Source organism: Hypomesus transpacificus, chromosome 15, assembly GCF_021917145.1.
Source record: "Hypomesus transpacificus isolate Combined female chromosome 15, fHypTra1, whole genome shotgun sequence".
NCBI classification, from domain to species: Eukaryota; Metazoa; Chordata; class Actinopteri; order Osmeriformes; family Osmeridae; genus Hypomesus; species Hypomesus transpacificus.
The window spans coordinates 13,384,290-13,398,156 of record NC_061074.1 but is presented as its reverse complement, the minus strand read 5'-3'; the positions used below and the strand labels follow the sequence as shown (position 1 = coordinate 13,398,156).

Sequence of the window (13,867 nt, the reverse complement as noted above, 5' to 3'; positions counted from 1 at the left end):
CCCAACAGTAGAACCACCACGAAGCTACGGAGCACAGGCCCGTTCACACACTAATGGAAGCATGCCACTATTAGAAGACATATCTAAAATGTTATTCATTATATATTCATTTTCTGCATGAAACATACACTTTTTACAATACACTCAGATTGAAAATGACTATGGCAAGAGAAGTTCTATTGGACTTACGGTAGTTTGCGAAGTGCGCAAAGGCATTTAGTTTAGGATTGAATTGCAGGTGGAGAAGAAAATGTGATTAGCAAAACTAAGAAGATGTAACAGCGACGAGTGATGAATCACCTACCATTTATCATTTTCTTATGAGGATCCACAGATAAGCAAATCCTTTCCCGTGGCAACAAGTAACATCCGCAGGAGTTAATCATGGTCGGGCTGGATTCATTGTATCCAAACGGGTTAGTGTTGTATTTTGGTGTTAAATAAGAACTCGTTGAAAAAGTGAACTGGTTGGTAAACGGAACTGCCAATATACCATTTAACTCTGTAGTTTCCAACATCGCCACAATCCCATTGCCAGCTCCAGTTTCCTTCTCCGTCATGGGTTGCTGCTGGTTGGCTTACGATTTCACTTAACTCTTGTACATTCAAGTCGACAAAACTTCCACGATCAATCACTTTTTGAGTTTCTTTCGGTTTCGGCACATGGGACGGAAATAAATGTTATGACCAATGATAGCCTACGTGTAAATTTTGCAAAAATCGTCGTGTGCATTTGTAATTTGTCAACCATTTGACTAATTGTGTGTAATGAGGACACAATACTCTATAAAAAGAACACGTGCTCATCAGCCGCCAGGATCAACTTGGGAATTGCATTCAAGCATGCCTAGCGTACTAGAGGACCTCCAGGCACAAGATGTCAAAGCAATCTTTGATTGCAGCTCCACAGCCAGAGCCTCAATCCCCTCATGGCCTCACCACACTTTAATTAAGTCATCATACATAACCTGGAAATAAATACAGATCATTTGTCAGTGTCGTCTCAAGTTGTTTTATTGAGTCTTCCAACAGAACAGTTTTAACCATAAGCAGGCTAATGCATGACAGCAGCACTGCATCTTGACAAAACTACAATCAATCCATCTTTCTACACAAGTTGTAAAAATAAAAATAATACAATGACCTTCTTATTGTCTTATTTCTTATCAGAGCCAAGGGTGTCAGTATACCCTACGAAGAAGAATGATGACTTGAAGACATGCATTCAAAAACTCAGCTGGCCAGAGTTAAAAAGCATTTTTAGGGTCAAGGAATTCTTGAGTTACATAAAATAAGGTTACAAAAACGGTGTTCCAAAGCACAATGTATGCAGAGCTTTCTTTGCCCCAGTAATAACTATAATATCAGTTGGAATAGATTATGCCAAACACAAAAACATCTTAAAAGGTGGGTGTCAGTTTACAGTGTAACATACTGCAAAGACAAAGACTGTTTCCTGGAGTCTGTGTGTGTGTGTGTGTGTTTCACTGTTGCTGTGATGGTATCAGTATCATCTTCACAGCCAACTCGACTGTGGTCAAAGTTCTGGTTCAGAAGGTATTTTTGATCTTGGATGCGACTTGTGTGAGGATCTCTCCTATCTTCTTCTGCCAGTGGAGGACATGTTTGGACTCAGCACACCAAAGTTCCCCGTGGCGAGGCTCTGCATTCTCACAGCGCTTACGCACCTCCTGCTGCTGCTCCTGGAGGGTGAAGGTCACAAACTCATTAACACTTAACACACCCCATATCACAACCACACACACTATCACGCTCACAATATCTCACGCACAGGCACGCACACACACAGGTCCTTACCTCTGACCCATGCTGCTGCTCAAACTTGTAGAAGAGAGCCCAGGCGTCTCCCAGGTCCGGCTCGATCTTCACAGTCCTGAGGAACCACTCTCTGGCCTTGGTGATCTTACGCTCACTCCAGAATAACCTGGAATCCAAACACACACGGGTTCCAGAACAGACCTTTATTTGGAGGACAGAGAACAGAACACAGAGACCCTCTGAACAGAGGGAGTGAGTTCCAAGCAGTGAAAGGTGCCCAGAGAGGGGGACATCGGCAGCTGAGATGTGGGATGGGAGGACAGGGGAGTGCAGATTGAGGTGCCAGGGGAACGTGAAAGAGGCTTACTTGGCCACAGCCAGCAGGACGTGGGGGTCGTGTTCACACTTCTTCAGAGCGTCCACACTCTTTGTCTTCCTCTGTGGTCTGGCCTCCAGGAACACAGCCTCAGCCCACAGAATACCTACACAGAGACACACAGGCAATATTTACAGGACTAGCCATCATAGAAGAGTCATTTGTACATCAATTTGGATAAAAGTGTCTGCTAAATGAATCCAATGTATATTGAAACTGACCTGAGTTGGGGCACTCCTGCAGGGCCTTGGCCATCAGTGTGCTGGCAATGTTCTTCAGTCCTGCCCTATACTCCAACCTGACAGACTCCAACCTGACAACAAAAACACATGTACTTCTATATTGTGCTTCAGTAAAGAAATCCCTGTATAACTCATCATGATTATATGATGTTTCAATCTATTAAATGCATGTCCTTGATCCAGTCTCCTACCAGCTACCAGTGTGTGTGTGTGTGTGTTCACCATAGCTCAGGACTCTGGGGATTCTTGAGACGGGCCTTCTCCAGGATGGCTCTGGCTCTGGTCAGTTGACCAATCCTCTCCTCCAGCCGAGACAGAAGTTGCCACAGAGGCATGGAATGGGGGCACTTCTTCAACTACATATCCACGTGTGACAGACACACACATCCATTAGTGAGTCAGTTGATGTGATTACATACAACTAATCAATTGAGTGGGCACAGCAAGCCCCCGTATTGACCCCCCCCCCCCTTACCCCCTGGTTGTAGGCCTCTCTGGCCTTGTCCATGTGTTCACCCTGCTCCTCTATCTGGCCCCTCATCATCCACAGCTTGGGGAAGTCCTCGTAGTGCTTCAGGGCCTCTGTGCCACAGTTCATGGGCTGCCTCAATGTTCCCCAGCACCCACTCCAGCTTCACAGACTTCATAAACACCTGCAGCAAACACACACCACTTCAGTTATTTTTTTGCATATTGCATTTACAAATTCCTGTACATCCTATAACCTCAAAACAAATACAAAATGTGTGGCTTGTGTCTGGGTGGTATAAGGAGTGAGTTAAGAACATCCAGACGCAGAGCCGAACCCTCTGCCCTGCCATGTGACAGGCAAGGCGGAGGATGCAGCCCTGGCCCCAGCAGGATGACAGGCAGAGACACTGACTAACAGCTTGTGAATTTAGGATTGTTTGGACTGCTCCGGCAGTTTCCTAAGCAGGCCTGGGCGTGTGAGCTTGGACACCTGAGTGGTGACGCATCATTAACTGTGTGAAACCCTGCCTCCTCCAGAGGCGGGGGAGCTGACACCACATCAACACCTGCCGCCCTGCCTGACCCACACATGCTCTCCAGCCTGCACCCGCAATTTAGCTTTCACCTCAACATCGGAAAATTGTGTGTGTGTGTATATAAAAACGGGCAGAATATAAACAAGATTAAAATGGATAACCAGCTAAATCCTAAATTTCCCTTGAAGATTGAGCAAGGGCCCAGAGAGAGAGAGAGAGAGAGAGAGAGAGAGAGAGAGAGAGAGAGAGAGAGAGAGAGCGAAACGGAGAGAAGGATCAGGAAGGCTTAATATGACTGCTTGTTTCTGTTCCCCCTTGACAACCCAAATGAGTTGTGAAATACCCGCTTGGGGGGGCGACAACCTACTCCCTAAATACTGATCTCGGGCCAACAATCGAATTAATGAAAGTGACACTTGATCTCTCCAAAGAATATTTAGGAGGAGGACTTTGCTGTGGAATGAGGAACTCTTCTGAAAAGTTCAGCCAAGTGACAAACAAGACACTTACCCTGGCGGTGGGGGGCGCTGCTGCGGGCCTTGGCCAGCAGACGTCTGGCTCTCTCATACTCGTTATTCTCTGACTCCAGCTTCACAGCAGCCAGCCAGATCTCCTCACTGTTAGGGTTGGCCTGGACAGGAGGAAGAACAGCATTTTGGCACATCAGCCCCATAGATCAAACGGTACCACCCCAAACCACACGTAGGCCATCCGAAGACAGAGCTCTTCTTTACCTGGAAGGCCAGAGCAAGGATGCTCCTAGCAGCGGGCACATCCTCCGCCAGCCACTTAGACTTGGCCCCCATCAGCCAGAGGACCTCGGCCTTGGGACAGTGAGCCACAGCCCTCTGCAGCAAGGCCTCCAGAGATTCCCTGGGAGTGGGGCAGAGGAAGGACAGGTGGAATAGAGAGAGACTGGTCAGAATCCAAGAGGAAGCTACTGCAGAGGGTGGATAAGAGCGGCCCTTAGCCCCGAGACTGAGCTGGATCGTTAAGGAGGAGCAGACAATCACTTGAGAGAATCTGCCAATAAAGCTGTACTTATGCAGGGGTTAGAGTAACCAGGCATGCACATGCCCAGTTGTCTAGGCCCACAGTACATTAAAAACTGTTAACAAGCAGCTGGTGACATCCCCTGTCCTGAGCTGGCCCGTCAAGAGGTGCTGTGGCTGAGAGTCAGGCAGGCTGAGAGTCAGGCAGGCTGAGAGGCAGGCAGGCTGAGAGGCAGGCAGGCTGAGAGGCAGGCAGGCTGAGAGGCAGGCAGGCTTACCTTGTACCGTGGTTCTTCTCAAAGTAAGCTGCTCGGAGCCACACGCTCTTCTTGCTGGGGAACATTTGCAGGGCGTGGGCATAGATGGCACGGGCACACTCCAGCGCCCCGTGGGACACACACTGCAACACACACACACACACACTTATTACTTGCAAGGCCATAGGGCATCATGCTTGAAAAGCCATGATGGATAATGATTTGAAAAGCCTCGGGACCCTGATATTGAGTGACAAATCTAGGATCACTGTCCTCCCTGTCATTAGAGCCAGGAGCTGGCTGACAGATCTTACACTCTCTGCATCTTCCATCCAGGTATGTTTGCAGTCCTCTTCCTCAATCCCGATCCCTATGACCGCCCGGATCACTGCCTGACACGTGGCCCACGCTGCCTGCCTTGTCACACTCCTCTGCATCCTGGATGGACAGATTGTCAAAGAGAAGGAAGAATTTGCATGCTTACGGTACTGATCCAACACACTACAAGTGAAAGAAAGGAAACAGCCAATGACGTAGAAAGAGGCGGGAAGGGGACTGTCTGTGACCCGCTGCCTGGACGCCTTTTCAGGAAGAGGAGAGGATTTACAATCAAAAGCACGGCAGTACCTTCGAACAAAACCAAGCTTAATAATAAGTAACCAAACAGCTGACTGTGTCAGATGAAAAAGGTTCGAAAGTGCGTGTAAGTACATCAAGCTGTAAACAGATCCACTTTCACCCCCTCAATAAACCATGGATTACTGGACTACACAACAATGGATCAGGGTAAAGGTCACGTGACGCCCAACACAAGACAACGAAAAGACGAAACAGAGAACAGAGGGCAAGCGTGTCTTTTGCCACGTCTCTCCAACCTCCCCCACCTGTATCCACTGTTCCCTGTTGATCTCCACTCCGTTGGCCCCCAGAGAGGTGATGGCTCTGTCTATGATCTTCTCCACCATCTGAGTGTTGCCGTTGGCCTCCTCCAGCTTGGCCGCCGTGATCCAGATGTGACGGTCAGTGGGGATGTTCTCGCGAGCCTTGTTCAGAACGCGACGGGCGTTCTCGTAGGTCTCCAGGCGGGCCAGGGCCAGCCACAGCTGGGGAGGGGAGACAGCAGGGGAGACAGCAGGGGAGACAGCAGGGGAGACAGCGGGGGAGACAGCAGGGGAGACAGCGGGGGAGACAGCGGGGGAGACAGCGGGGGAGACAGCGGGGGAGACAGCAGGGGGAGACGTCAGGGGAGACAGCGGGGGAGACAGCGGGGGGAGGACAGCGGGGGAGACAGCGGGGGAGACAGCGGGGGAGACAGCAGGGGAGACAGCGGGGGAGACAGCGGGGGAGACAGCGGGGGAGACAGCAGGGGAGACAGCAGGGGAGACAGCAGGGGAGACGTCAGGGGAGACAGCGGGGGAGACAGCGGGGGAGACAGCGGGGGAGACAGCGGGGGAGACAGCGGGGGAGACAGCAGGGGAGACAGGCAGGGGAGACAGCAGGGGAGACACCAGGGGAGACAGCAGGGGAGACAGCAGGGGAGACAGCAGGGGAGACAGCAGGGGAGACAGCAGGGGAGACAGCAGGGGAGACAGCAGGGGAGACAGCAGGGGAGACAGCAGGGGAGACATCAGGGCACGCTCCGTTCGATCACAGGTCTGGGTGTGTTTGCGTGTTTCATGTACAATCTGTGTTTGTGCAGGCTGGAGGCTGAGCATGCGTGTACCTCTACGCTGGTGGGGCAGCACTCCACAGCTCTGCTGAGCATGATCCTGGCATCCTCAGGTTCCTCCAGCTCCACAGCCGTCTTCCACAGACGCACAGACTTGGACACGTTCTCCAGGGCTTGGTGGGGACAAGCAAGTACACACAAACACTCCCGTCAATCACTTAGCACACACACTTAACATTTGTACTGAACAGCCACCCATTTCACTGCAAAGGACACTTCAACAATGGACAGAGATGGGAACGGAATTCGAGAGCTTGATAGTCTGCAATAATGCTACTGACTGTTTCTGACAATGTGACATTGTAAGCGAGGCTGGGAAAGCTCCAAGTTGTGTTATGTAGCATTTGAGTGTGGAGGGCAGATCATATCAGACATGTAGGGACTGATATGGTATAAAGGAAGCGGCACATCCATCTCTGTCAGGGAAGTATGCTTCTGGGAAGAGGCTGGGCTGGGGGGGGGGGGTTCTGGCAGGGCCCTGACATATTCCAACAAACAAGAGGAGAATCAGATGGCATGACAACTAGTATAGGGGAGACACAGAGAGCCGCTGCCAAAGTGTAGACACTGTGAAAACATCTAGAGTCAACAAAGTGTTTACTATTCTGCTGTGTGTTTCCCGCTCTTTTACTTGCTCTCCGGCACCCTTCGCCAAGATCAATAAATAAACTGAACATGTCCATGCATGAGCTGTTTTCAACCTCTGGAGCTTTCGTTTCCTTTTCTCTTCTCTCTCTCCCGTGAGACACACAGTCTTACCCTTCCTCAGGACACGTTTCTTGGCCCTGACGTCCGTCTCCAGCTCTGCAGCTCGGATGTAGATGCGGACGGAGCCAGGCAGGTGGCGCACGGCCTGGGCCACCACAGCCTTGGCCGTGTCGCCTGGCTGTAACCTGGCGGCCTCCAGCCACACGTCCTCGCTCTGCACAGAGAGCGGACGCCAAAACACCATTACTGGACCTGCACCATATTACTAAACACACACCCGTGTCCACACACACACTGCATACTGCCGTCTAAGGGCTAAGGGTATATGGGCAGTGGTACCTTGGGACACATCTCTGTGCCCTTCATGATGAGGTTCCTGGCCACCTGCAGCTTGCCTGTCACCTCCTCCAGCCTGGCTGAGGCGATCCATGCAGGGGGGTGGTGGGGGTTGGTCTCCCTCACTGACTTCAGCAGGAGACGAGCCTTCTTAATGTCACTATGGAGATCCCAGACAGTAGGTCATGTCTATAGAATGCAATGTCCATGTCTATCTCTAAAGGCAAGATTGAGTAGGTGGGATGTGAACGTCTCCGTGAGGCTGCGTCAGTGCAGGAGTTCCTCTCAGCCCCGAGGGTCTCACCTGATGTCCCCTCCGTGTGTGGGGATCATGGAGTTGAGGTCTGTGAGGTAGCCCTTTGGGTCCACCACTGTCTGCCCACTCACCGAGTCAGAGACCTGAGAGAGAGACATCAGAGAAACACTGAGCAACGACTGGGAAGAGGTTCCAACAGGAAGTGATGTCACAGCGGGGGGTGCTGTGCTACCTGGCTGAGCCTCATGTCCATGAGAGTGTTCCTGGCTTGGCCGATCTTTCTCATGTCCAGCTCTCCTGTCCCGGGGGTCATCAGGCCTGGTGTCATGCCTCCTGGGAAGGGCGTGTTGAGACCCCCTGGGAGGTTCAACTGAGGATGGAGCACACAAACACATCAGGTTGGGATGAGATACGCAGCCAGAGTTACGGCGAGGTGTTGACAAAGTAAGGGTATGAGACATGTTAAGTAAGACTGACTCCTGCTGGCATATACTGACATTGCAACACAGAAGCTCAGTCTGGATGATTTGCTATTCTCCCTTTTTATCAGTCTGGAATTGCACCTCAAATGATGCTCCTGTCAGAGCTGACTGGTTAAAATATAATTGTGTTTCTGATCAGTTCAAAAGTTAGCTTAACCCTGTAAACCACAATTCTTCAAATCACCCGGGATCATGGAAACACAAAGCACAAAAGAAAGGACCAAAGAAGGGGACGCTGTGTTCAGTGAACATGTTCCTACGCACCCCCTGCAGCGGGTCCACTGAGGTGTTTTTCTCTCCCGTCTGGAGGTGCTTGGAGAAGAAGCTGTCTGGGACCGGGGTTAGTTTCTCGTGGCGTGGGTTCCTCTGGCGCTTGTTTCTGGCGTCCCCCACTTCTGGGATGCTCAGCCACTCCTCCTCAGACACCTCTGCCAGCTTCCTCTGTGGAAAGAAAGGCCACGAGATGGAGATCATAAAATCAGGGAAAACTATTTGTAATATTGAGTTGATGGTATGCCATTCCTTGTTTGATAAATAGAACTAATGGCAATATATTGAAGATGGTGGAGAAGGAAATTGTAAAGGATAGAATGTTGATGCATCATGTCTTTCCATACCTTAAGATCAGAGAACTGCTGCTGGATCTTAGGACGCTCCATACGGTACTTCTCAATCTCATCCTTTTCCCTCAGCTCCCTAGTAACACAAAGAATAACCAATGGAAGTGGTCCAAACACACAGACAGAATGACTGTTGGGGTGTGAAACAGATAGCTACCTCCTCTCCTTCCGTCTCTCATCCATCCTCTTGTCCAAAGCTGCATATATGGCATCTGCCTCCTCATCATCTTTCTCATATGGACCACTGGAGAACAGGCTTCCTGCATAGCCATTGAACTGGGTGGGTCAGACGGAACAGGGAGATCATTAAATAACACACTTATTTCATGTAAATCTACAGCACAGGCTCAACAGCAACAACACCAGCTGAAATCGTCTTCGGCTGTGTTCATCTTACCTCGTCATAGTTGGTGTCGTTCAGATCCTCTTCTTCATCTTCCTGATTCTTTTTCATCTGATCCCCGACCGTCCTTTTTCCGGGGGGTGCATGACGGTCGTCCACTGGGTCGTTAGCATCGCGAGCAGGACCAATATCAGATCTTGTAGTGAAACCAGTCGCACTAGAGTTGGGAATCACATAGAAGTTAGTATGTCAAAACGTTATTGAGCAAGTTAACTCGCTAAAGGCTAGAATACTTAGCTGATTCAGGCTGTGATGCATTTATTTGTGCACTTAATAGTAATGTGTTGCAAAAAACTGCATGTGGGCTAGTTTCATTCATTCAAACCAAAGAGTCAGTGTAGCTCGCTGGCTAGCTGATGCTAACACAGCATGCTAGCTTACCCTCTACCGAGTCCAGGTACGTAGCCTAGTGGCGCGGGCATGCCCAAAAACGGCTTTTTTTTCTTGCCCATGAGAGGGGAGGCGAGAGGCATGACCGGAGGACCATTAGGACCATTGACTCCTCCGGTACCCCCTGTAGAACCTCTTCCTGCATTTTTGTTTGATTGTTTTCCCGAGGAATTAGCCATCGTTGCTCCACCGACCGCACGGTTCATTTCCGGAAAAACAACAGATGCACTTCCTGTCTTGATATGTCTACTTTGAGAGCTGTCTCTGCGAACAGCGCCTCAAGATGTCGTAAGAATAACTAAATAAGTGAAAGCAAGAAGCCTCCGTGTGTCATCAGTGTGGATATTGAATCATAAACAGTGAAATGTAAAATTTCCAAAGTGAGTAGTACGAGTGTCAGGCTATGTTTTGAGATTCACGATTTAACATTTTGTGGATTCAACCTGGGGTGACCAAGAGAGAGAGACAGATAATTTCCCAAAATGACTGGAACCTCTTAGTTAAGACCATATAGAAACATACCTTGTTGATTAAAAGTAAACTGACTAGGAAGTTATGTATGGATGTGTTGTAGTATGTAAAATAGATGTTGGGTGTCCATTAAATGATATAATGTGTAAACTAGGATTCCTTTATCGCTAGATTAGATTTATAAAATTATACATCATTCTCTGATTCACATTATATTACCTGAAAGAGATAATGAATTCCCTGCCTTTATTTGATTGTCAGTTAATTCAAACGCTTTCTTTTGGATATTGTTCACGTAATTAAAGTGGACGGTTTCTATTTTCTTTCGAGGGGCTATTTAAAATCAGTGACGGAACTGCACATTTTACATCAAAACGTCAAAGAAAGGCAAACAGTTGAAAATGCATTGCTTAACTTTCCGGTTGCTGAAGTAAGAGCACCATTTCTACTGGAAATGTGGTTCTATTAGTTTCTCATAAAGGATGTTTCTAGGTTGTCTCCCTTGAGATGAAGTACATGTGCCAATACATCAATTAGATTAAATTACATTTAACTTCACCCATCTACAGCCCAGCCCATGGCCTTTCCATTTGTCTTCATTTACTTTGCCTCCAGGGTAGACCTTATTTCACTTCTCGGAGAAGATGCTGTGATGAAAATGGGATGTCAGAGGCATTAGAGGATGTATGGCTCCAACTGCCAGGGACCATTAGACAGGAAGCTGCATGAAGCAATACTCCAATACGCCAAGGAGCTGGTTTAAATGTGATTCTGTAATGTTGATAATCAATGTGAGGGTTAAAGATTTACGCATTAATCAGAGACAAGACTGTGACCTGTGTCCTCACGCTGAGTACATTTATGAAACTGAGACGGTGTCTCTTCACTCATCATTAGCCTCACTCTCTCCACAGAGTAAATGAAAGGGTGAGTAGAGCGTTCTCACAGTGGGAGGCATGAACTTCATATCATCTCAAATCCTCTGACCAGGTAGGCCTCCGCACTGACTGTGTTCTAGTCTATAGATGACAGATTCAGGTCAGTCTCGGTATTTGAACAATTAGTGATGCTTGGATAATGATCAAGAAATCTTTCAGTTAAACCGAGGTCTGTATTCAGCCCAGACGTTTACCTCTGGTTTACATTGACAGCCAGCCACTAATAACATGGCATAACAAATCCACTGTAGCATAGAGAATTAACTGCAAGGTTTCCTTAAGTATTGCTGTGACTTGCAACATCTTGTTTTCTGTCAGGGTACCAAAATATGTGATGCGAAGATGACACACACACATACATATGCAACATACAAATCTCTGATATCTCTCACTGTGAGTCTCATTGTAATTTCCCTTTGTGCATCTCTTTGACTGTAAATGTCTTCAGGGGAAATGGGACGGTGCCATGAGAAATAAACAGGCTTTCTGTATGTCTAGGGAGCAGGAGGTAGCTTTATGAACACACACAGACATACAGGCTGGCAGGCAGGCAGGCAGGCACACACGCACACAAAATGACTCTGGCACAAAGATGCCCTGTTTGTGTGGCAGCAGAGAGAATGGATAATGTCTGAGGACCTAGGGGTGCTGACTGTGAGATACACAGGAGTCTAGCCTCGGATCCTGCCCTAATCATTCCCTTTGATGTGTTGCTGTGGAACAGTTGGCAATGCTTCCTCTGAATACAACCCTGAACACAGAATCAGGGTGAGAAATGAGAAGCAGAAAAAAAGTTCTATGCCGTCTCATGCATTATGTAAATCTTCAACCTCGGACGACTTTGTGTCAAAACACAGAGGTTTGAAAAAAGGCAGCTGACAGCTGATTTCTGATTGTTTGGTACGGATTTCTTATGTTTTGCCCCAGATAATGAGGGTTTGTTAAATTGATGTGCTATATTTAGCACTGGTGGTAACAGAGGACAGTACAACACATAGCGTTTCTTCCAAGATAAGAGGGATTGACAGTAAATTACGTATCTGTGTGATTCTAATGCCAGCAATCCCCAGGGTAAAAATAAGACATTTTGTTGATTTGTCTGTAGAACGGAAAATAATCATGCAATAGCTTGGTATATTTTCCCCCTGAGACAATAATTCCTAATTTGGGTGGGACTATGTTTGCAATGTGCACAATTTCCTCTTCCATTACAACGTATGATAGTGTGTGAAAGAATTGACTATATATTATGTATGTTATATATTATCTACCGCTCAAGACTGCCCGGTCCCAACACAAGCTCTTCTCCTGCCTGGCCCCCCAGTGGTGGAATCAACTCCCCACCTCCATCAGAAACAGACTGTCTCTCCACCTTCAAGAGAAGGCTCAAGACGCACTTGTTCAGGGAGTACAACGGTACTTAGGAATGGTTTGCTGAACCCAATGCTAGTTTCCTCAAGGATCACAATGACTCTTGCTTAGAAACTTGTTGCTCTTGTTGGTTAGTGGTAGCTGATTTAAACTGTTGTATTCTATTTGAGTTAATCTTATATATATATATATATATTTTACTGTTGCTTGTTTTTTCTACAGGTACACTTGCACTTACAGATTCATGTTGTTTAAATTGTAACTTGCTTAACTACATGCTCTTATGGTTTTTCCCTTGGCACTTATTTTTTGGTTGTTCACAATGTGTGCTTGTTTTGGCTACCCGCAATGCTTTGGGGCTATCTTGTTGTTATTATCAGTGACCTATGCACTTTGTAAAGCTCTCTCTTGGAAGTGGCTTTGGATAAAAGCGTCTGCTAAATGAAGAAATGTACAAATGTAAATGTAATGTATGTTGTGCGTGCTTAATGTTTGTGTTCAAGCTGAGCTAAATTGCATGTCACTTCTCTTATTATTGTGCTAAAGGTTGCTGTGTGTGTCTTTGAGTGTATCCATATACATTCATGTCTGTTTATGTGTGCTCCAGTTTGCATGGGTGCATGACTGGCTGTGACCTATTTTCTGAGCATATAGCATAAAATGAGTCACTGAACCTTGCAATATTTTGTTTTATCTGCCATCAATATGCCTTGTCACAGTATACCTCCACAATGTGACTGTGTCTGTGTTGATGAGAATGTCTAATGGTGAGAATAGTGAAATGGAGCCAATCTCAGACTTAACCGGAAGCACATTGATTGAGAGAACCCTTCATGTGGTGTAGGCTGGAAAGGGCCTGAAGGAGAACATACCTCCACTGACATGTTCCTACACACACATGCAGTCCCACTCAAACACTCACACCCGCACACAGTGGAAAACAATCGTGTGAATTCTGGGGGGCGGAACTGCAAAATGAACTTATTTTAGTTAATTATATTCAAGAAGCAATGTAAGGGTAGAAAGGGCCATACAATAGGATGCGGACATCATCATTTTTCTCTTTTATCCACACACGCTAAACTCAATTAGCATCTGACAGTTCAAAGTGGCCTTGTACGTGCTTCTACATGCACTCACGGGTCGGAACTAATACACACTGCTGTGTGGGTATGAACAACGACGACCTGGAAGGATGAATGATTTATTTAGCAGTGATTAGTGTATTCAGAAACAAAGAGCCCTGACCTTGTAAAAGGACAACGGCTGAATGCTATCAAAGACTTCCATATTAGACAGAATTCTCTCCGGTAACAAACAGCCAAATAGAACTTAATTGAACTGCTGAGCTTGGTGCGATAACAAGGGTTTGAGTAAAGACACATGACAATGAGTCTGACTGTATGATGAAACGCTGAAACACAGCTTATGAGACAAGGGTTATTGATCTTATGTTTTAGATTGACATGACATATATACTATACTGGACTTTGCATGACAAATATACTGT

General features: G+C 47.3%; 1 protein-coding gene across 1 annotated transcript; it reads right to left on the bottom strand.

Moving 5' to 3' along the window:
• Positions 1 to 1,021: 1,021 nt before the first annotated feature.
• LOC124478034 (pre-mRNA-processing factor 6-like) lies at positions 1,022 to 9,796 on the bottom strand. Its single transcript, XM_047036144.1, is given in 23 exon segments — positions 1,022 to 1,703; positions 1,819 to 1,945; positions 2,147 to 2,261; positions 2,377 to 2,468; positions 2,620 to 2,753; positions 2,873 to 2,983; positions 2,985 to 3,050; positions 3,904 to 4,035; positions 4,139 to 4,277; positions 4,675 to 4,796; positions 4,968 to 5,057; positions 5,059 to 5,091; positions 5,538 to 5,756; positions 6,377 to 6,495; positions 7,142 to 7,304; positions 7,430 to 7,586; positions 7,731 to 7,825; positions 7,915 to 8,052; positions 8,429 to 8,605; positions 8,782 to 8,860; positions 8,942 to 9,060; positions 9,182 to 9,344; positions 9,569 to 9,796. Coding segments are annotated over 23 exon segments (2,958 nt in total). The 5' UTR covers positions 9,784 to 9,796; the 3' UTR covers positions 1,022 to 1,550.
• Between the last annotated feature and the right edge of the window lie 4,071 nt (positions 9,797 to 13,867).